Genomic DNA, 22,851 nt, shown 5'->3' on the forward strand with positions numbered 1-22,851 from the left:
ATTTGCCCAATCTCTGTTTTTGCTGGAAACTGGCAAAAATTGCCAAAAATCTCAGTCATGTGACAATTAGACACTGCAAATGGTCATAATTGCAAGTCAGTTGCCAACACCCAAAACGAAGGGCTCTAATTTATTACATTAGAGATAGTGAATGATTTCTATCACTGATAGTTTTATTAATTATTTTGAAAGCTTACCTTTTGCAAACCATCTATTAAAAGTCTAAAAGCAAACTGCCAAAATGAGTATTAGCAGTAATCAACTTGATATGAACAACAGATTCTTATTCAATTTTTTTAAGGTGTGAAATGTCGTACTTGTCAGTGGAAGCTCAATAGCAGTGTTTCTGAAAGAATTCTACAAAAGGTGTCATAAAAGCACATAAAATGATACAAACAAGGCTTTTGTAAAAACTGCTACCTGACTGCAGGGACACTGGGATAGGTGGAATTTGGAGGACTTGTTGTCAGTCCTACCCTTTCAGCATCATTGTAAGTTTGAACAGTCGCTGAACGAGTGGTTGCTAAATGAAGACCACCTGCAGAGTGTTCACCTTTCAAAACAAGCTCTTCCCAAAGCAGCAAGCAAAATGTAATATCTGCAAATGCAAGCAGCTTGCATAAACTTAATATCTAGAAATACAATTTTTTCTCTGCATGAACATTTCTGGTATTTACCCTTTTGAAAGAGGCTCCATGAAATAATATGGTGTATGTTTACATCAAGTATCTTTTTTTGTACTCCTGTATGCCCTGCATTTCTGCGGAAGGTACAGACTCCATAAAGCTGCTGTTGGTGCCCAAGAGTCACACACAATTTGGGAAATTTTGTGGGTTTTTTATGATGATGTGTATCTAATCTTTTAGGATCATTTTCCTCCATATTTTATTTTCAAAATGTCAGGAGAGTTCCCTATCTCAAAATGAGAACAGTCAGTAGTTAACAGCCAGAGGATGCGCAGAATGCTATAAAAGAGACCTCAAGGGCTGTAGATTACTAATGTCTGATGGAAGGAAGAGAAAAGAAAAGCAAAGTGATTATAGGGCTGGAGAAGAAATTCAATAAGCACTATCTTTAAAGTTAGATCATAGTGAGCTAGGATTTGGAATAAGTTAAAGAAGCTATACTTTGCAGGTTGTTGAAAAATACAAATAATTTCCTCGTGCCTCTTTATGTTGCTGCTATATTTCATTGGTTAGGAAAGCTTCCACTTGAATAGTGAGATTGCCACATCAGATTGCCTGATGTATAGGCGATTTCAGCAAGTATCTGCTATCAGTTGCTTAGTCACTACTGAATAATAGTCAAGATATTTTTAGAACTTGGTTTCCAGGGTGATGCTATGGTGAACTTTTTGCTCCAAAGCACAGTGCTAAGTTCTGACATTTCTGTACATAACATTGAATTACTAGATTTTGTTTTGGCCTTTTCGGCTGTATTTAGATTGTAATATAATTTAGATTTGAGCTTTCCTGGGATATATGTTCTCATCAATATTTAACCATATGAACTTACTTGTAAAAGTATTTTCGTTTAATTATCTATATAAGTTCTAGTCGATTATAACAAACAGTAACTTAAAATGGCAAATTTGATCACAGGAGCGAATTTTTTATGCTACAATTTCTAATAAAGTGGTATAAAACAAAGTTCTGCCAGGGGCCCTTTTAATAAACCTACTTAAGCTAGGCATAGTTTAGTGCAGGGGTCAGCAACCTGAAACAGTGAAAGAGCCACTCGGAACCGGTTCCCTCACAAAAGGAAAAACTGGGAGCCGCAAAAAATGTGTGCGCATGCGTGTACATGCGCACATGCGCAGAACAGGGTTTCACTGAAGAGTGGAGCCAAGGCGAGATATGCACCTACCCTGCATATTTGAATTGATTGGTTGAAATTTTTTAGTCCCACTTTTTTGGGGGGGGACTGCACATGGCAGAGGACTGGGAGCCACAGGAGATGGCTGAAAGAGCCGCATGCGGCTCCGGAGCCACAGGTTGCAGACCTGTGGTCTAGTGTGACAATAAGAATGTGAACAGGGAATTAAAGAGCTACCAATGCATTTGGCAGCCTTAGGCAAGGTCCTGTTTTCTGCTATATGAAAATAATAAGATTAGCTTAATTTTGCAAAGCTTTTATAAGAATTACTGAGTTGGTAAGTGTGAGGCTCATTAGATACTCAAAACTTGCAATATAAATGGTGCTGATATACTAAGATTTTTGTTAAAGGTTGTGAATATTTTTAACCACTTGTAACTATCTTAAAGAGTTGTTTTTTTTCCTGTTCTTTTGCATTTTCAATGTAGTTTCTGTTTTCTTAATACAGATGCCAGGAAAAAATGAGAATTCAAGCCAAATAAGCAAAGGTAAGTCAACATTTAACATTTATAATAAGTCTAACAATCAGGATGACTAATATATGTAGCATTCATTGTCACATTATGGCTGGTAGTATCTTCCTAGGACTTAATCCTTGTAACTACCAGTATAGTATTGTGATTGGATCACAAGTTTACATTGTTTTCTTTATCCTCACAAGAACAACTTGTAAGAACATAAGAAGATGCCACACAAGATCAGACCAAGTGTATGGTTTATGCAACTGTTTTCCCTCAGACACCAGCCAGATAGCTTTAAGAAGTCTACTTGTATAACAAAAGAACAGCAACCACACTTTCATTCCTGTTCTACTCCAATTGACATTAACTGCAAGCTGTACTGGAAAGCTGTAAAGTCCAGAATAACAAATACCCTTTGCTCTATTAAGTTCTCTTTTCAGTAAAAATACATTGATTTAACTAGGACAGATTGTCCATCTAGCCTAATCCTATTATTCCAGGAATAAGAACTATGATATCTACTTGTACTGCAGTTATTTGCCATCAACTGTGTCACTGATTGGAGCTGAAGTCCAAAATATTGTGATTGGGGTGGGTCTTGCAGTAGGTCTTCATGGATAGGGACAGAGTTCTTTCTCCTCTTCTGCCACTGCAATGTGATTAGTTTTAGTGAAGATCCGAGGGAATTATGCATTGATTGCTGCGCTATGGACTCTTTCTCTTCCCCCTTGTATTTCTGATTAAGTACTTCTGATAAAAGATGTTCCTGTACTTCATCTTGGCAAGGTTATATTAGTCTCTGCATTAGACATTTATCTGCTTAATACCATTCTTTTCATGGCTATGTTTATAAATGGTTTGAAACAAGATGGTAAGAAATTATGCTATTACAAAAAGCATTATGAATTGAAAACTAAACAACATGATGTTCATGGGATACGGCACCTATGTGTCAGTGAGTGATGAAGAGGCACACACGTTTGTAGCCTTTCAGTAAATGTCATCAGAGTAGGACAGTTTGTGACTTTTGTGTGCATTTGTGTTTGACAATTCTGATTTGACTTCAGGCATCTGTGTGAGTATTTAACACAAAACAATTTATGGGACTTTAAAAGAAGTTATGCATCTGAATACTATAGTAGTTGTACAGACTATATTCCCGAGTTATTGAGATTGTGCATTATTAATGTGAACATTAATATTAACTTGCTCTTATTTGCTGGCTTTTGATAAACTATTTAGTCTTGTATTTTTATATTGTGAACTGCTTTGTATATTTTGAAATGTGGTACAGTGTAACTACAGTAAAGTTAACTTTTGTATAGGTCTGACTAGAGGGGCCCTTGATACAAAGAAATGGACTGAAAGGGATGGTGCATACCAAGAGCAGTTAGAACCACAGCCCAGATTAGCAGAGATGGTTCCTGATGTGATTAACTTAGAACAAAACACAAACATTGCCTTTTCCCTTCATTATCTGATGAAAGGTTGAATATTTTTAAGAGAAGGTTGCAGTCAGAATTGGAGAAGCAAAGCCTCTGAAAATCTTTCTGGGCAGCAATGAAGTTTTAAATGAATTGATTAATGTAAAAGCTGTTTTAAAACCTTGATATGAATATTAATCAGCTTGGTTCATCAGTAAGAGCCCCTTTCTCTTGATCTTAGTAATACTTGAAACAAGGGCCTGGGTGTCAGGTATGGCCTGGGAAATGAATTGGTGGATAAGACAAATAATTCCCTTGAGCTCTCTTTGGACCATTGAGACATTCACTATGCTTCGATCAAACTTTAGAATGCCATAATGAGCACGAACAGTTTAATGTAATTGTATCTACAGTATAGCTATATTGACATTAAGTCCCTCTCTAAGGAAGATAGGTGGTTAAGAAGTATGAAAAATAGACAGACAGAGACAGACACACACACACACACACACACACACACACAAACAAACACCAGGATCTGATGATTAACCAGTAGTTGAAACAAGTGAAGAGATCATTAAAATTCCAGTAGATTCTTTTATATACGTTAAGGAAATCATTATTTTTGTAAGTACCACTGTGTGAATTATTTTTGTACCTATGAGACAAGTTTAGATTGGTTTTTACAGGGGCATAATGCATCTGAGAAAACAAGTAGCATTTAAAACTGTTTACTCTAAATGAAATAGTAAATTACCTTAGGTTCAATGCACAAATACTTTAAAAATCCAATTTGCTATACAAATACTTGTAAAATTACATGAGTATTTTTATTGTATCTTATTTTCCACACTGTAGTTTGTGAATTGGATTTTCAATAGTTAGTAAGATTCTAGCCCTATTCTTTCATTTAAATTGAAAACTTTTTTCTTGCTTTTCTCAGCCAGTTTAGGAGATGTGTATGTGTACATTACTTGAAAACCCAAGGTGTTTTTCAGTGTGCTACTTACAATAATACTGAATTCACTTAACTATTGTTGATGTCATTTATTTATTTCTATTTACAGAGCTAAGGGAAATAGTATTTGTCATCCAGAGTCAAAAGAATTCTTATCATTTGAAGAAAGCATATGATCTTAAACAAAATATTTTAAAACAGGCTGCCTCTTTGGGAAAGGTATGTTACTATGCAAAATATATTTATTTTTTGCCTTCTTTTATGTTTGAAAGTTGAATTGTAATTCCAGGATACGTTTTTCATTTAAAGCTGAAAATATTCACCCATACAATTATGTAACAGTTCATTTCTAAGCTTCCATTTATATACTTTTTAATTATTTTTTAACACTATCCTTATGCTGTTTGATTTTTCCTTTGTTTTGCATGATTTTTTTCCTCCTCATTTAAGCACATTATGCAGATTAAATTCATACTTGAGTTTTGTTTAATAATTGATCCTAACAAGGTCCTAACATTAATATGTATGTTCTTACATATTGGTTTTTATTGATAAAATAGATGCTAAGTTCTTAATTTAAAAGCAAATAGAACTTTATTTGCATTGTTGACTTAAATAAAATCAAGACTATTTGCGGTTCACAGGAGTTAGAGCTAATCACAATTTAACAAGGTTAGCTCTGTCACAGTAATTAATTGATTACAGGTAGTCCTTGCTTAGCGATCCAATTAGATTGGCAACTTAGTCACTATGTGCTGGTCACTAAACAGAAAATCACACAATCAAATAGGTTTAGAACCTTACTCCCCCTTTGGTTGTTAAGTGAAGGGCTATGGTCACTAAGTGAAACATCCCCTGGTCACAACGTATAATTTTACTTCTGCCTTCTCTATTAACTTTGCTTGCTTCTCACATCCAGTTGTAAACACACAAATAGTGATCGCCTGATCATAGAATGCTGTAACATTCTGTAACATTTGTAAACATATGCTGGTTGTAAAGCACATGAATGGTGGTTACATGACTGAAGGGCACTGCAACGATCATAAATGTGAGGATTGGTCACAAAGCTATTTTGTTTACACTGTATAATTTAGAACAGTCCTTAAACAAGGCAGTCTATAAGCAAGGACTCCCTGTAGAATCCTTGGCAGGCTCCAGTTACTGCCTGAAACTGACCAGACTTTAATCAGTTTCACACTGAATTGCTTTGGTGTACTAAATGTTGGCATTTGAGACAAAGGTACTTTTCATAATCATCCTAATTGCAAAAGGTTGTTATCTGAGGAAATTACTATCTGTAACCATTTATCAAAAACCAAGATCATGGCATCCGGCCCTCTCAATTCCTGGAAAATAGATGGGGAAGAAATGGAGGTAGTGACAGATTTTATTTTCCTGGGTTCCAAGATCACTGCAGATGGGAACTGTAACCAAGAAATTAAAAGACGCTTGCTCCTCGGGAGGAAAGCCATGGCAAATCTAGACAGCACACTAAAAAGCAGAGACATCACCCTGTCAACAAAAGTGCGTATAGTCAAGGCTATGGTCTTCCCAGTTGCAATGTATGGCAGTGAAAGCTGGACCATAAAAAAGGCTGAGCGCCAAAGAATTGAGGCCTTTGAACTATGGTGCTGGAGAAGACTCCTGCGAGTCCCTTGGACTGCAAGGCGATGAAACCGGTCAGTCCTAGAGGAGATCAACCCTGACTGCTCTTTAGAAGGCCAGATCCTGAAGTTGAAACTCAAATACTTTGGCCACCTAATGAGAAGGAAGGACTCACTGGAGAAGAGCCTAATGCTGGGAAAGATTGAGGGCAATGAAGTACGGGACGACAGAGAATGAGGTGGCTGGATGGAGTCACTGAAGCAGTAGGCGTGAGCCTAAATGGACTCCAGCAAATGGTAAAGGACAGGAAGGCCTGGAGGAATGTTGTCCATGGGGTCGCGATGGGTCAGACATGACTTTGCAGCTAACAACAACAAACCATTTATCAATAGACATATTTTGAAAGTATAAGCAAGAAAATGATTGATAACTAATAGCAGTTTCTATTGTATCAACAAAACAAGGAATATTAATATTGCAAGCAAAGGAAAATATCAGAGATAGATAACCCTACCTTTGTAATTTTTTTAAAAAAATGAACACAAATTTATGAAAAGTCAGGAAAATGGTAACGTGCCTGACGTGATTTTCATACATTGTTGTATTTCTATTTTCTATCTGCCTGATAGAAAATCATGCATTTTCTTTTTTCTATCTGGATGTTTGTAGTTTCTATCTGCTTCACTATTGGTTTGTTAATGTTCCTGCATTCCTTGTTACTGTTGTATCCTTGCATTTGTTGACTACAATATATTTTCACAAACTAATGAGTAAACAGTAATAAAACACAATGAAACATTTTTCATATTACATTTATTTAGAATTATTAAATGTACTGGTATAAATAGTATGTGTAAGAAGAAAGAAATGGACTGCAATGTTGTTATTCTAAAGAGAACCACTATATTGAAGAAAGACATTTTTTATTTGCATGATAAATAATGATAAAACATATTAAAATTGGGGTAAGTTATTACTATCACACTGTAGCTATTATTATTGCCTTCATATAAAATTGTTATATTCTCTGAGGTCCATTCCATATGGACATTTCCTACATCATCTCTCTTCCATGCACATCAAGTAAACTAAAGAATTTTGCTTCTGAAACAAGAGGAATTGTAATTGAATTGAATAACATGTTTTACATGTGTAAGATTGTAGCTTCATTCCCTGAAATTAAAAATAATCAATAGTAGATGATGGGAATGCACATTGCCTAAAACGTCTTAATTAAAATATAGAATATGTTTCTATTGGACTGCAAGGCGATCAAACCGGTCAGTCCTAGAGGAGATCAATCCTGACTGCTCTTTAGAAGGCCAGATCCTGAAGCTAAAACTCAAATACTTTGGCTACCTAATGAGAAGGAAGGACTCACTGGAGAAGAGCCTAATGCTGGGAAAGATCGAGGGCAATAGAAGAAGGGGACGAGAGAGAATGAGGTGGCTGGATGGAGTCACTGAAGCAGTAGGCGTGAGCTTAAATGGACTCCAGAAGATGGTAGAGGACAGGAAGGCCTGGAGGAATGTTGTCCATAGGGTCGCGATGGGTCGGACACGACTTCGCAGCTAACAACAACAACAATGTTTCTATTTTCTTTCATCCATGTATATTCTTTTGCTATTGGTTTGGGGGGGAACCTATATGTGATCTATTATGTACCAATTATAATGTGTAATACTGAGAAAAATATATAAGTGGGATGTGGATTACCATTTTGCCCAAGAGTAATTTCATATAAACATCAGGAAATGGAGTGAAATTAAAACCTTTTTAATATGCTGTTCTGTGGTTTGGTCATACAGTACTAGTTCATATTTATTTTATATAGAGATTATATGCTATAATTGTATTTGGAGAACAACAAATATACTATGAAAGATAATAATGAATTCTAGTTAAATGCAGATTAGTACTTCTGCATCAGTATTGGAAAAAATGGCTGGGACAAGGGGCGGGGAAGGGCACAAGGCCACAGTGTTTGTCTATAATGCATAATAAAACATGGTTTATGGGACTTCCGCTGGTGGCGCGGCGCCGAAGACAGCCTCCCCTGGCTGCCCGCGGCTCAGCTGTTTGTTTTTTCGCCCGAAACAGCGCCGATCAGCTGTTCGGGCGAAATTGAAGCCCCCTCCTCGGGAGAAGAGGAGGGGGTGAGGCCCCAGGTAGGGGTAGAGTTCTCCGAGGCCGCCTGAGCTTTGAGCTTGGGCGGCTGAAGGATCGAACACCCCCGAAGCCTGGGTTGCTCCCAGCTGGCCGTCGTCTCTGCTCCGAACTTCCTGGAGCAGAGCCAGGCGTCTGCGAACCATCCCTGCCTGAAGAAAGGACTATGATTTAAAGGAGCAGGCAGAGCGGTACAAGAGGAAAAGGTGAAGAGGACTATTTTACTGTACTCTCTAACTTGTTGGACTTTTTAAACTTTAATTGAAAGTGCGTCATAATTGAGGATTAAAAGATGGCGGCTAAACCTCCCTCTAAAACTCTTCGGAGTGGAGGATCCTCGCCGGTGCAACAATCATCACTACAGGCATTGCACCCTCCTGAAGTGCTGACATCGAAGGATTTGCGAGATGCCTTGGATAAACATGCCCAGGTACTTTTGGAATCAATTAATCAATCAATTGCTGATAAATTTGCACAGATGGAGGAGAAATTGGAGAAATTTGAGGAAAGAATGGAAGAGAGGATGGAACAGAAGTACAGCGTGATGAAGGTAGACATTTTGACTTCAGTGCATAAAGTGGCGGAATTTGTGGAAGATTTAGATGAAAAAGTGGATGATTTGGCTCAAAGGAATGCTATACTAGAAGTAAAAGCACGGGAGAATGAAATTGAAAGAGGCAAGTTGGAAAGGGAGTTAAGCCATGCCCAATATTACCAGATGCAGTTTGCTGTCAGAATTAGAGGCTTAAAAGAGAATGTTAAAGAAGATTTAAAGCAGCTGATCTCTGAGGCTCTCGAAGGGGTATTGAATCAGCCAGCATCTGAAATAAGAGCAGCTATGGATAAAGTGTTTCGGGTGAATTCATGGATTGCCAGACAGAGAAAGTTGCCTAGAGATGTGGTGGTTTATTTTGCAAAAAGAGAAATTAGAGATCAAGTTATACAAGCTGCCTATGATGCTAAGGTTGTGATTGCTGAACAAGAAGTCTTGGTTTTAAAAGAAATTCCTCCAAGGATTTTAAGGGGAAGAAAGGACTATACATTTCTTGTGCAAGAGCTCAAGCAAAGAGATATAAGGTTTAGATGGGAGATTCCAGAGGGGCTGATGGTGATGTATGAAGGTAAAAGGTATAGGCTGATTACTGTGAAACAAGCACGTGATTTCTACAATAATGTCTTAAAAGCAACCCCATTAATGCTCCTGGAAGCTGGAAAGGGATCTGGAGAAGAAGAACAACAAGAGGAGGAAACAGAGGAAAATGGTGCTGGAGGAGATCAAGCTACAATCTCTTTGGATGATCCTAGAGAGCAAAGAGTGACGCGTGCTGCTTTAAAACGAGCAAAGAAAATAAAAGAACATGATCAGCAAAAGTCTTCAGATTCTTCACAACGCATTCATAGCCAAGCTGTGGGAGGAGCACGGCCTAAAGTAACCAGTCCTATCAAAGCTGTGGTCCAAGAGCTTTTCGGGGATATACATGGCAACTAAATTTTTAACCTGGAATGTTAATGGACTAAACTCACCGCAGAAGAGGAAGAAAGTTTTTCAATATTTAAAACAATTTAAGATAGATGTTATATGCCTGCAAGAAACGCATATTAGAGTTTTGGATCAAAAGTATTTATTGAACTCGAGGCTGGGTACGCAATTTGTTGCTTCTGCAGAGAATAAGAAAAATGGAGTGGTTGTTTATGTTAAAAGTGCCTTAACAGCGGACCTAATTGAAGCAGATAAGCATGGAAGATATGTTATGATCGAGCTGTTGTTTGAAGGTAAAAAGACGCTTTTAGTTGGATTATATGCTCCAAATCAACAACAAGCTGACTTTTTTAGTTTACTTCATACAAAGCTTACCCAGTTGGATTATAAATCCTTTATTTTTATGGGGGACTGGAATGGAGTTATGGATGTACAGTTGGATAAGGCTGGAGCCTTTAAACGCATTCCAAGTCACGCTAGACTGCCTAAATCTTTTTTTGAAATGAAGGATGACCTGGAATTGCGAGATATTTGGCGTGAGAGACATTTGCGGGAGAAGGATTATACATTTTATTCTGATAGACACCAATCTTTTTCGAGGATTGATTTTATTTTGTTGACTAATGATCTTCTTTTGAGAACTAAAAAGGTGAAAATCTGCGCAAGAATTATCTCTGATCACAGTCCAGTGTGGTTGGAGATTGATAAGGAAAGAGGAGATAGACGCTCATGGCGCGTAAATGAGAATTTGTTTAGAAATCAGAGAAATGTGGAAGAATGCAAACAGCGGATGAAGGATTTTTTTGAGATGAATATGAATAAGGGTACCTCTATGGATATGGTTTGGGATGCTAGCAAGGCCTATATGAGAGGGGTGTTGATATATATGAATAATAGACATAGACGTGCAGTGGAAACTAGAAGGAAAGAACTGGAGAATGAAATAAAGGAAAAAGAAAAGGCTTTGATTTTGAACCCAGAGGAGGTGAAGATCAAGGAGGCTATTAGACTGTTACGAGGACAATTTGATAAATTAATGGCTGATCAAGTGGCGACCAATCTGCGGTTTGCTAGGCATAATACTTTTTGCAATGCTAATAAGCCAGGCAGATGGTTGGCTTATAGACTGAGGAAAAAACAAAGGGCATCTAATATAGATAAGATTGAGTATAAAGGAAGGGTTATGTATCAACAGAATCTTATTAAGGATGCCTTTGTGGATTTTTATTCGAAATTATATACTAAAGAGGACATTAATGCAAAAGATATTGATACGTATTTGGAGAAGGCTAGCATCCCGGTCCTTACGCAAGTACAAAAAGAGGGGATTAACCAGCTGATTACAGAAGAAGAAATTTTTACAGCTATTAAGGAACTGAAGGTGGATAAAGCACCAGGCACTGATGGCTTGACTGCGGCCTATTATAAAAACTTACAATTAGAGATGATAAAACCGTTAAAGGAACTGTTCCAGACAATCCAGAGGGGGGGAAAGGTGCCCCCGTCTTGGAGAACAGCTTTTATCTCTTTGATTCCGAAGGAAGACCAGGATGCTACTTTAGTTAAAAATTACAGACCGATATCGCTTTTAAATACAGATTATAAGATATTTGCTAAGGTTTTGGCTAATAGACTGATGAGGGTTCTGCAACAGGTGATTCATGGGGACCAAACGGGGTTTATTAGTGGAAGACAAATGAAAACTAATGTGAGACATATAGTTGATGTGTTAGAGTTTTTGGAAAGGCACAACCAGATCTCTGCTGCGCTAATCTTTTTAGATGCTGAAAAGGCTTTTGATCAATTGAACTGGCAATTTTTGTTGAAAGTTTTAGACAAAATGGATTTTGGGGGAAAATTTTTACAACCGATTAGGGCATTATACCAAAAACAAACTGCCCGAATTATAGTTAACAATAGTTTGACAACAGTATGTAATATTGAGAAGGGCACAAGGCAAGGGTGTCCGCTATCGCCCTTGTTATTTATATTAACATTAGAGATATTATTGGTTAAGATTCGGAATTTGGAAAAAATTAAGGGGATACAAGTTGGAGATCAGGATTACAGATTGAGAGCATTTGCAGATGATCTGGTTGTTACAGTGACCCAGCCAGAGAACTCTGTTGTGGACCTGATGGAGATAATAACACAATATGGGAAGGTTTCTGGATTTAAAGTAAATATACAGAAAACTAAAATTTTGGCTAGAAATATGACAGTTTCGCAGAAGGCTCTCCTAGAAGGATTAACTGGATTTGAGATTGTTAAAAGGGTTAAATATTTGGGGGTGATTTTGTCGCCCTCTAATACAAAGCTATATAAAAATAATTATGAAAAGTTATGGGGGAAAATTCAAAAAGAACTGGAGAGTTGGGAAAAATTGCAATTGTCTTTGTTGGGACGGATTGCAGCAGTGAAAATGAATGTCCTGCCCAAATTTTTATTCTTATTTCAAATGATACCGATTCTTAAGAAAGACTCTAACTTGGAGGAATGGCAGCGTGGTATCAATAAATTTGTGTGGGCAGGGAAAAAGCCACGAGTTAAACTTAAGATTATGCAGGATACTCGTGAGAGAGGTGGCCTTAAAATGCCTAATTTTAAATTATATTATGAAGCTGCTGCACTAGTAGGAATAAGTGATTGGATTAATTTGACACAATCGAGGTTATTAAATCTTGAGGGCCATGATCTGTTGTTTGGCTGGCATGCATATTTGTTGTATGATAAGAAGGTAGATACTGTGTTTAGGATGCATATTTTAAGACAGGCATTGCTGAGAGTTTGGAAGAAGTATAGACATAAGTTAAGCAGCAAGATACCATTGTGGGCAATCCCAAAACACGCAATAGAAAATATACATGCTGGTTTCAAACATGATGAGACTACTTACAAGGAAATTTTAAGTTTGGAAAGGAATATTTGGTGCTTGAAATCATATAGTTTCTTGCGAGAAGAGAAGGTTGTTCAGACTTGGTTTCAATATATTCAGTTACAGGCCAGGTGGAAAGAAGACCAAAAAAATGGATTTGCAACGACTGATGAAAATTTGATAAAGCAAATTAGAAATCAAGGACCAGCACATATTAAACGGATATATCTTGCATTGATAGAGATCGATTCAGAAACAGAGCTTGTTAAGGATTGTATGATAAAATGGGCCCAAAACATTCAGGAAGTTATTACAATGGACACGTGGGAAAAGATTTGGGTGAGGAATGTAAAATTCACTCAAGCTCAAAGTCTAAGAGAGAACTTTTACAAAATGTTTTATAGATGGCATCTAGATCCTAAAAAGCTTGCAAGTATGTATCCGAATTATCAGCCTAAATGTTGGAGGTGTGGTGATGAAGAGGCAACATATTTTCACATATGGTGGACATGTAAAAAGGTCAAGGCTTTTTGGATAAAAGTCTGGTGGAACATGCAGAAGATTTTTAAACAGAGGATAAAGTTTTGTCCGCAATTTTTTTTGTTGGGAATAATTGTTGACGCTACAGTTGTGGACTCTAAGTTGATGTTGAATTTAGTTACGGCAGCAAGACTTTTGATAGGTCAATATTGGAAGAAAGAGGAACTGCCGACTATACAAGAGTGGATTTTAAAGGTTTCCGACTTGGCAGAGATGGCGAAGATTTCGGCCTATTTGAAAGATTACTCGCAAGAACATTATATTATGGAATGGAGAAAATGGATTGAGTTTATCCAGAATAAGTATAGGGTCAAGAAGTTTTATCTAGCATTTGAATAAGTCTTCTTTCGTTTTCTTTTTTCTTTTTTTATTTTGTCTTCTATATATATTTAATAATGCTAAGTTTTGTTTGATCCTATATAAGTTAGAGAGTGATGGATTTTAGAATTTATAGTTGTTAGTATATGGTTGTTTATGATTGCTTTTTTATATATATATACCTTGTATTTAGCTCTGGGAGGTCCGGGGGGGAGGGGGGTTGGGGGGAGGGGGGGAGGAGGGAGGGGGGGAGGGGGGGAAGGGGGGAGGTAGGGAGGGGAGGAGGGAGGGGGAAGGGGGTTTTTTAAAGGAAAACTGTATTTTTAAAACTTTTCAATAAAAAATAAAAAATAAAATAAAACATGGTTTATGACAGCGGTCCCCAACCTTTCCAGCTTGGCTACCCGGTGGGGAGCCTGTGTGGCAGACCATAATCTTCAACTACTCTGATAAGGAATAATATTCCATTATATTTTCATTCCACCAACAGGTGGCTGATAAAATATTAAAACCAATGATATATTTTTTACAAATCAGGTAAATTAAGACAATTTTCTTGAAATGTTTAATTTTTTTGCAACTCTATCTAAGAATAAAGGTTGAGATCAGTGTTTTTCAAACTTGGCATCTTTGAGATGAGTGGACTTCAAGTTCCAGAATTCTGCAAGAAGTCTGAGAGTTAAAGATCTTGAAGCAACACCCTAAAATTGCCAGGTTGAAAAACACTGGGTTAGATATATGGGTTCACGGAATGAAATATAAACCGTTTTATGCAGATACATCTCCAAATAACCAGGAGGAGAAACAGCTGTTCAACTGAAGGCGCTAAATGGTTAAATAGTTATCATTGGGAAGTACCTACATAAACACAATTCTTGTAATTTAGGAAAAATAAGTGTTATGCTGCAAAATTCCAGGAATCTATTTGGGGTATGGCAACTTTTTATTGCTTGTTACAAGTCATACTGATGTAAATAGTTGATGGTGTAACTGCTTGCAGTTAAGCTGACGGCCTATTTGCTTAGTCTTCAAAAGGATTGAAATTTGGCATTTACGCAAAATTAGCAATATTATGATCCTGGAAAATAGCAAATTCTACATTATCTAAAATTGATTTTCAGTTTTGAATATCTAGAGATGGTTTTATTCATTACAATCTGGGCTATATTACAGTCTCTTCTGACAGATCTCACAAATCTACCCTTACAAAAATGTATCATAGATTTTATATATGTATATATGGATGAAGTAAAACCTAGCTAATTGACACAAAATTGTTTTTTAAAAGTATGAATAATGCTGTGCACATTTTTATTCAGTCTTCCCCTGCTTTTCAGAGGTGGGGGGAGGAGCAAACTCATAAATCACTAGAGAAATTGGCTGGAATAAACTTATAAAAATGATGAATGGGGTGGGAATAAAATTGATAAGAGTCAGCCACTTGCAGTATACTCTCATAGTTGATTCTTGTATAGCCATGACTGTGAAAGGGAAGAACAAGAAAAAACTTTATTTAAAATCTGTTCAGTCACTTATCTGCATGCTCTCTATCATGTAAATATAAAATAAGCAGTAAAGATATTTTTACTAAAGGTAATAATATACCAGATTCAATTCTGAAAATAGCACTTCATTTTATTAAAAATAATCATGGATCTCAGTAATGTATATCTGCATGGGCATACATATAGTTAGGCTCACAAAATAACTTTTATATTACTGATTTTATACTATTCTTAAAAAAATACACTTGATTCAAAAATGGGTACCAAAAATCAATATGTTGATTTTTTTAAAGTGTATTTAAAATATAATTGACACACTTAAGTTTCAGATCAAAACTGAACTCCTGGGCTGACTATTGCAACTGCCTAATGTCTTTTAGCGCCAATCAAATATATTCAAGTTGCATTAATCAAACCTGGATTTGCATGTGATACCAAAAAAATATACATGTGTTAAGGTTGCCTGCAGGTAGGATTTTTAAGTTAAATAAATGTTCTAATGCATTTATAGTGGGATTGGGATATATACTCCTAATAGTATCTACACATTCAGTTTCTACAAAACAATAAAAATACAAAGCTGTTCTTTTCAGATCTATGGTAAAATGTCTTGCAGTTAATTTTTATTGTTCTTGAGCCTTTTATTTCCAAGTTCACTGAGTGTTCAAAAACAGCATTTTGCTTGTGCTTTCCATTGTAGATTAAAAGAATAATCAAGCTTAAGGCATTTAATGAAGGTAGAACTGCAGCTCAGTTGCTTTTTCACAGATCTCAGAAATGCTGAGATATATCCTTTGGGATTAGCAGCTGAAATATCCTTGTATGACTTTTATGCCAGATATTTATATTTCATTTATCTTCAGGATTCTGTGCATACCTTATCAATGCCATTATTGTAAATATCAGTGGATCAGAATGTAATATTTATTTTCAGTAAGGTTCCTATGTGCATCTACTTGCTTGAATAGGTAATCTTATTACTTATTTAGGTTACTGCTCCTTAGAAAATACTCTTGTGTTTGAAAATATTTTTGGTATTTATGAATAGAAATGTTTAATTTATGGAAAACATGAAACAGAATACTCTGTTTATAGCACTGTTTAAGGTGTTCGTTCATTGCTCTGTGGTTCATGAAATATATTTTCTTAAAAGGAAATGCCTACCATTCTGCTTACTCATCAGATGGACAGACATGAAGGAACATGGACTATTTTACCATTAATGCATGAGTAAGTGTAAAAACAAGGTATGCTATTGTGAACTACAGGCTCTTGGAATTGGAAGGGATCATTTCTAGGCCATTTAAGCTTCATCCCACTGCTGAGTTCATGAATCAGTTTAAATCATCCAAATAGATGGCTTCCGGTCTCTACTTGAAAACATCCAGCAAAGGAAAGCTCTCTCCCTTGATATTTATTTATTTATTTATTTATTCGTTTTATATACCGCCCTTCTCCCGGAGGACTCAGGGCGGTGTACAGAGCAAAGTAAGTATACAATAAACCAACAATAAAACAAATAAAACCCCAGATCACCAGCACCTTGAATCTCACCCGGAGGGCAACCGGAAGCCAATGCAGCTCGCGGAGCAGAGGTGTTACATGGGAGTAACAGGAAACCCCCATCACAACTCGTGCGGCAGCATTTTGCACCAGCTGAAGCCTCCGAGTGGTCCTCAAGGGCAGCCCCATGTAGAGAGCGTTGCACTAATCCAGGGGTGTCAAACTCAATTTCATTGAGGGCCACATCAGCATTGTGGTTGCCCTTGGGGGGCCGGGTGGGTATGGCCAGGGTGGGCGTGGCCTACTGGGTGGGTGCAGCTGGAGTGCGTATGGCTTACTGCGTGGGCATGGCCAGCTCTACATCATTGGCATCGAGTGCCTATGGGGGCCTGGGAAGGACTGGGACAGATGTGGGGGTCTCTGGCAAAAGAAGGGTCTCTGGGCCAGGGCCAAGGCAGTGGGGGCTGTTCCCTCACTGTTTCGATGGCTTTGGGGGCCACATGAAACCACTTCACGGGCCGGATCTGGCCCCCGGACCTTGTGTTTGACATGTCTGCACTAATCTAAGATGACCTCCAAGGTCCCTTCCACCTTTTTTAATTGGTTCCATGTCAAATTTACCATTAAGAGGTTTTTAGAATCTGCCTTATACTGTAAAAAGAGCATTATTCTGTGCCCTGCATCTGTGATGATAAAAAACAGATCTTGGGTTTTCATGTGACAATTTTTCCGACGCTCACAGAGTGCTGTCACAGTCCCCCTTCACTTTTCTTTGCTCAGTGGTGAATATGGCCACTCCCTCAGTCTCTGCTGGTAAGACTTAAATTCAGAACTTTGATCATCCTTGCAGACTTTCTTTTCCTGTTCTATAATTTTTCTGCATCTTTTTGAAATGTGTTGGCCATGGTTCTGAAAGAGCAGCTTGGCCAATGCAGAAGAGAACAGAATTGTTTCTTCTGGTAATGTCAAACTTTGTTTCTATTGATGTAAAGTATACTTCTATTGACTTTGCTTTTTTGGCAGCTGCACTATATTACTGATTTTTTTATTCAGCTTGCAATTAACTACAATCAAACCTCACCCTAGTTTAATGAAAGGCTGTCAGTGAGCACTCTTTGTCCAATCTTTGTCAGTGAGCATTCTTTCAAGGCAACTGTTGCTCTTTCCAATGGACTTCTCATTCCACCTTTATAGAATGTTACAGGATACTTTATCAAATGCTGTGCTGAAAGTCAAACATATTATATCCATATTATTCCCATGATCTACTAAAGAAATTACCTAATCGAAAAGGGAAATAATATTAGTGTGATTACTTCTTGATAAATCCATATAGATTTTTGACAACTAATAAATGGTTTTTTGAGGTATTTACAAATGGTCACTTTGTTATCTACTCTATAATTTTCCTAGGTATCCATTACTCTATTTCAACCTTAGAAAAAAACAGGAAACACTTTACCTCCTCTAGCTATCTGATTCTTTCAGTTTTGGATAAAAATTCCTTCGGTCACCTAAGATGCAGTCCATCAGGCTCTGGAGATTTAAACATATTCAGGGTCAATTGTTCTATGCCTTGTTTCTGTCAGCTTTCAGGTAAATCCTGCCCTTCAGTCAACTCTTCACAGTCTCCTGACAGAATTCACTTCAGAGGAACACTGAGCCAAAATAGTAGTTATGCTTGTTCTTAGCTATACCTTTTAGCATTTTCACTCTGAACAGTTGAAATACTATTCCATTAAAATTTAGAATGTAACTGAATAGGCCCTTAATGGTCTTGCTATCCTTCATTAATCTCATTCTTGTTCTGAACTTTAGCTTTCCTGATACAGTCTATGCAATACCAGACTCTGTATATATATTTTTTGGTACTTTTGGTGTTTCCTTTTTAGACACTCTTACCAATCATGAATTTATTTTTCCATTTGCATCTTCTAATATCTGAACTTATTGATCGATACTCTGATTGTATTAAAATCTACCTCTTGAAGCCTAAGAGACATGTTTGCTTACATTTAGTTTTAGTTTCCCTTAATGTCCAGAATTCTTCCAATGTTCAATTCATCAACTAAATCTTTCCTATTTGGTAGGATCAAGTCGAGAATAGCAGATCCTATTATACCTTTCTTCACCTTTTGAGGGAAAAAGCAATGAGCAAGACAGATCCTGCATTTCCTGGAAGAACCATCCATGGCACTATCTCTCAGTGGATGTAAGGTAATTCTGAGTTCTAAATTCTAAGGAATTCTAAGTTCTAAAATCTCTTGGTTCTTTGAAAGATCGGCAGTTTGGTTTAGAGTACATCATTTTTTCTTGGTTTTGTGATTGGCAGGAGACATAAGCAGCATCTATTCTTATTATTCCTCTACTTATTTTCGTCTAGATTCTTTAAGTAAGGCCAAGTTCATTCCTTTTCCATAAATTTCTATAAATTCTGTTCATTTTGAACAACCTGCATTTGTGAGTTCCTGTGTTCTAATCATGAAATCCCAGTGTTTTCAGTTATAACATACATATTAAATCATGTACTAAGCTTATCTAATTTATCACTCATAGTCTGAGCATTAATATATAGAAAATGAAGAACATGCACTTTTGTAAGAAGATGTTATCTTTGAGTTTTCATTAGTCATTGAACATAATTTAATTATTTATTTCTACAGTATACAGAACATTAAGGAACATTAAGTTCTTTGTCCACATATATCCCATACTACTGCACACACAGATTTATAAAACTATTAAATATGACTAATAAATATACCATCATAATATACTATTGTATGAAGCGATAAAGATTAAACTTACAAATTTATTTATAATTCTGAAGGGCTTTAAAATAGTCCATTAATAGTCCATATAAATGGACATAAAATCAAATTTGTAAACTTCTGGTCTATAGTACATGAATTGAACAGAATGAAATTCTGGAACTGCTGTAGAAATTATAAGAAACTGTAGATAAACTTAAGATGTTTATTTCATTAGTGCACATAAAGAAAGTTAGTATCCCATTAACACTATTTCTCTAACTAATCTTTTTGCGGGAGTATTATGCTTCCCCTTTCTAGTCATCTTCTGTGGACTATGAAAGTTTTGGCAGCTTCTCCATCATTTGCCTGATCCATGCTCCCAGACATTAACACATGAGTCAGTCAATCAAACAGGCCCTAGAGTAACCAATTATTATGACTTTTATATCCTCTTACTTATAGCAGCACATCCCCTCTACTTTTTTAAGTTAAAAACTGAAGTCTACTTTTCTGTGTGATAACCCTTCAGATATTTGAAAACTACTATCATATTTCTTGCGAATCATATTTTTGGGGCTAATCATATACAGATCCTTTAAGTCTTTCTCATAGGACTTCATTTTCAGACTCCCTTCCCCCACTGTCTGGGAGTGGGACTCCTCTGAACTCATTCCAATTTTTGTCTTTTTTAAACTGGTGCTCAGAACTGGGCAAAGTACCCAAAATGGGGATGGAGGAAAGTAAAAGGGAACATTTACTTCTAGTGATCTGGGCTTTTTGTTTCTGTTAATGCACGCAAAATAACATTTGCCTTTTTAGCAGCTGCATCACATTACTGGCTCACATTTCATTTTTGTTCATTAAGGACCCACAGATCCTCTGTCTGTTTCATGTGTGCCACTGGCACATTTTTGCTCTCCAACCTATATTTTGCCTTATACTCAGGTGCAGAGTTTTACATTTCTCCCTGTTGAATCCCATTCTATTCAGTTTTGTTCACCCCTCAAGCCCATTTAGATCATTTTGAATCTTTCCTGTTTCATCTAAACTGGCAGCCATCCCTTGAAGGTTTGTATCATCTGCAGATCTTATAAATTTCCCTCATCCAATTTAACTGATAAAAATGTTGAACAGTTGATTCCAGGGAAACTGGCCATGTCATATAACTTTTACCGTCTCTGCAATACATTCTATTTATTTACAAGGAAATAATCGGTCACTTGGACAACAGTCTGCAACACAATGCATTTGGGCTGTTCAGACACGTATGCCAAACAATATAATTTATCATAAAATGGGTGAAAATAATAGCAGCAGCAATATTTTTTTCTTCAGAATTGGCTTATATACCCAAGTGTAGTTCGGACAAAGCAGCAATCTTTTTAACATCCCTGAAGCTACTGAAGATGAAATTTTCCAAAGAGCTTTTGGTGAATTCTTCATTATTGCCATTTTACTCTTATTTCACTTTGAATTATTTATATTGATTTGTTACTATTATTTCATTTTACTTTGATGACTAATTTTATGTATTTCTCAATATCACTTTTATATTTGTATTTCTGTAAGTTTGATTAGTTATTCAATGCTTTAAATTACTTACCTTTACCGTAGACATTTTAATGTTGAAGACAGTGGTAGCCCTTTTTTATTATTATTCTTTTGTAAATCAACAACACTCGGTATTGATTTGGTTTTTAAGAAATAATGTAATGTCCACAATAGAGCAAGATTATCAATATAAATATTTCCTAATATCAGCAAAACCACTTGAGTTACAGAATTCTTTCTAAGCCATGTTTACAATAAATTAAACTTTTTTTTCTTTCAGGTTTTCTGTTTCATACAGCAAAAACTCCTCATGGATTTTTTTGTGTGAAGAGGATACAAGAATACAGATTTTAAAACTACTGAATGTGTTTAGAAGATATGACAAATCTAAGGTGATATTTTTAAAAATGATTTATTAATGTTTGACTCTAAAATGTACTACAAACTGTGAGAAAGAATAAAAAACTGAATTAATTTGCAGTTTGATAAAGCTATGATTATAATAGATAAGGAACAGTTCTTATACAACGTGTATAACGCCTAAAACGTAACCAGTGTAATTAATGATAATAAATTATATACTGACAGTTGTATTATATTGCAATTACAGTTTTATATTAACATCATAAGAATTAAATCCCAGTTATCAAGATCTATTTAGATATGAAAGTTCAAAACAATTATTGTGTAGAAAACTTTTTTAAAAGAAGTTTACAAAGAGCTGAAATACAGAAAGTTACAAATTATTTTACATCTTCTAGTAAAAAATAGTACAAGACATTCTAAAATAATAATTATATCACATTCTATATTTCATTTTTCATTTACTATTAATAAGAAACTGAGATGCTGGGAGATCTTGCGTTCATGTGTGAAAGTACTATTTCTGAGTGGTGTCTTATCTGTGGGTAAAATTACATTTGGTCATGGAAATTTTCTATAAAGTTAACACCTATTAATTAGCAGTCTAGTTCACACTTATTCATATAGTGTTACTTTGTTTGCAAGTAGCTGAAGGCTAGGAATATGCATAGCATAGTAAACATCTTTCATTTAGAACAAATGTTGAAATTTTCTGTCCTCATGACGAATATTGTTGAGTGAAATTAGTTTTTCTTGGGGAGAGGGGGATACGGTGATAAACATTCAGAGGACGTATTTAAAGAAATTGAAAAGTACTCTTGAGAAATTCAGCAAATGGATTGAGGGAAGTATTTTAACAGATTTTTATTCTTACCTGTTTTTTGTTCCTGTTTTCCCCATCTCAAAGCAGGCATTTTGTCAGAGCATGTAGTCTTATTGTGCTGAGATAACCCAGGAGTAAACACAGTAAACAGTGATCTATATTAAATGGTGGTTTATCTTACACTTTCTACAATATACACCAGGAACAAATACGTACACGTGCTAATACAGCAAGATCCAACACACCACAGTTACAGCAGGAAACAGAAGAGAGAAAACACAGCAGCATAGCCTTCCCTTTTTGTACAAAGGCTCTTAAAGGGACATAGACCCTGCTGAGTCATTCCCATCATTACATCATATATCGCACTTTATACAAGCAGGTTAGCTGTTAAATTATTACCTTGACACTCTCATTTAAAGTGAAACAGTTGTTAATCCAAATGCTTTTACACATTCTTGATGCTTGCCTGCGTTTAAAGGCTTAGTTAACATATGAAAATTCCTTCTCTGTGTAAATCCTTCTTTTTATATATCCATTTACACCCCACAGCCTTTGTTTCTGCTGGTAATCTCATAAGGGTAAACACTTGCTGCACATCCATAGACTCCATTTCTCTGTCCATAGCTTCTTTCCATTTATCTTGTT

General features: G+C 36.2%; 1 protein-coding gene across 1 annotated transcript in view; it reads left to right on the forward strand.

Moving 5' to 3' along the window:
• B3GLCT (beta 3-glucosyltransferase) overlaps positions 1-22,851 on the forward strand; it is a 68,087-nt gene that overhangs the window by 10,854 nt on the left and 34,382 nt on the right. Inside the window, exons 3-6 of the mRNA XM_083361878.1 lie at positions 2,324-2,363; positions 4,828-4,937; positions 16,364-16,440; positions 21,298-21,409. Coding sequence (XP_083218004.1) covers positions 2,324-2,363; positions 4,828-4,937; positions 16,364-16,440; positions 21,298-21,409 — 339 coding nt within the window. The remainder of the gene's footprint in view (positions 1-2,323; positions 2,364-4,827; positions 4,938-16,363; positions 16,441-21,297; positions 21,410-22,851) is intronic.

This window comes from Vipera ursinii, assembly GCF_947247035.1.
Source record: "Vipera ursinii genome assembly, chromosome: 4".
Lineage (NCBI taxonomy): Eukaryota > Metazoa > Chordata > Lepidosauria > Squamata > Viperidae > Vipera > Vipera ursinii.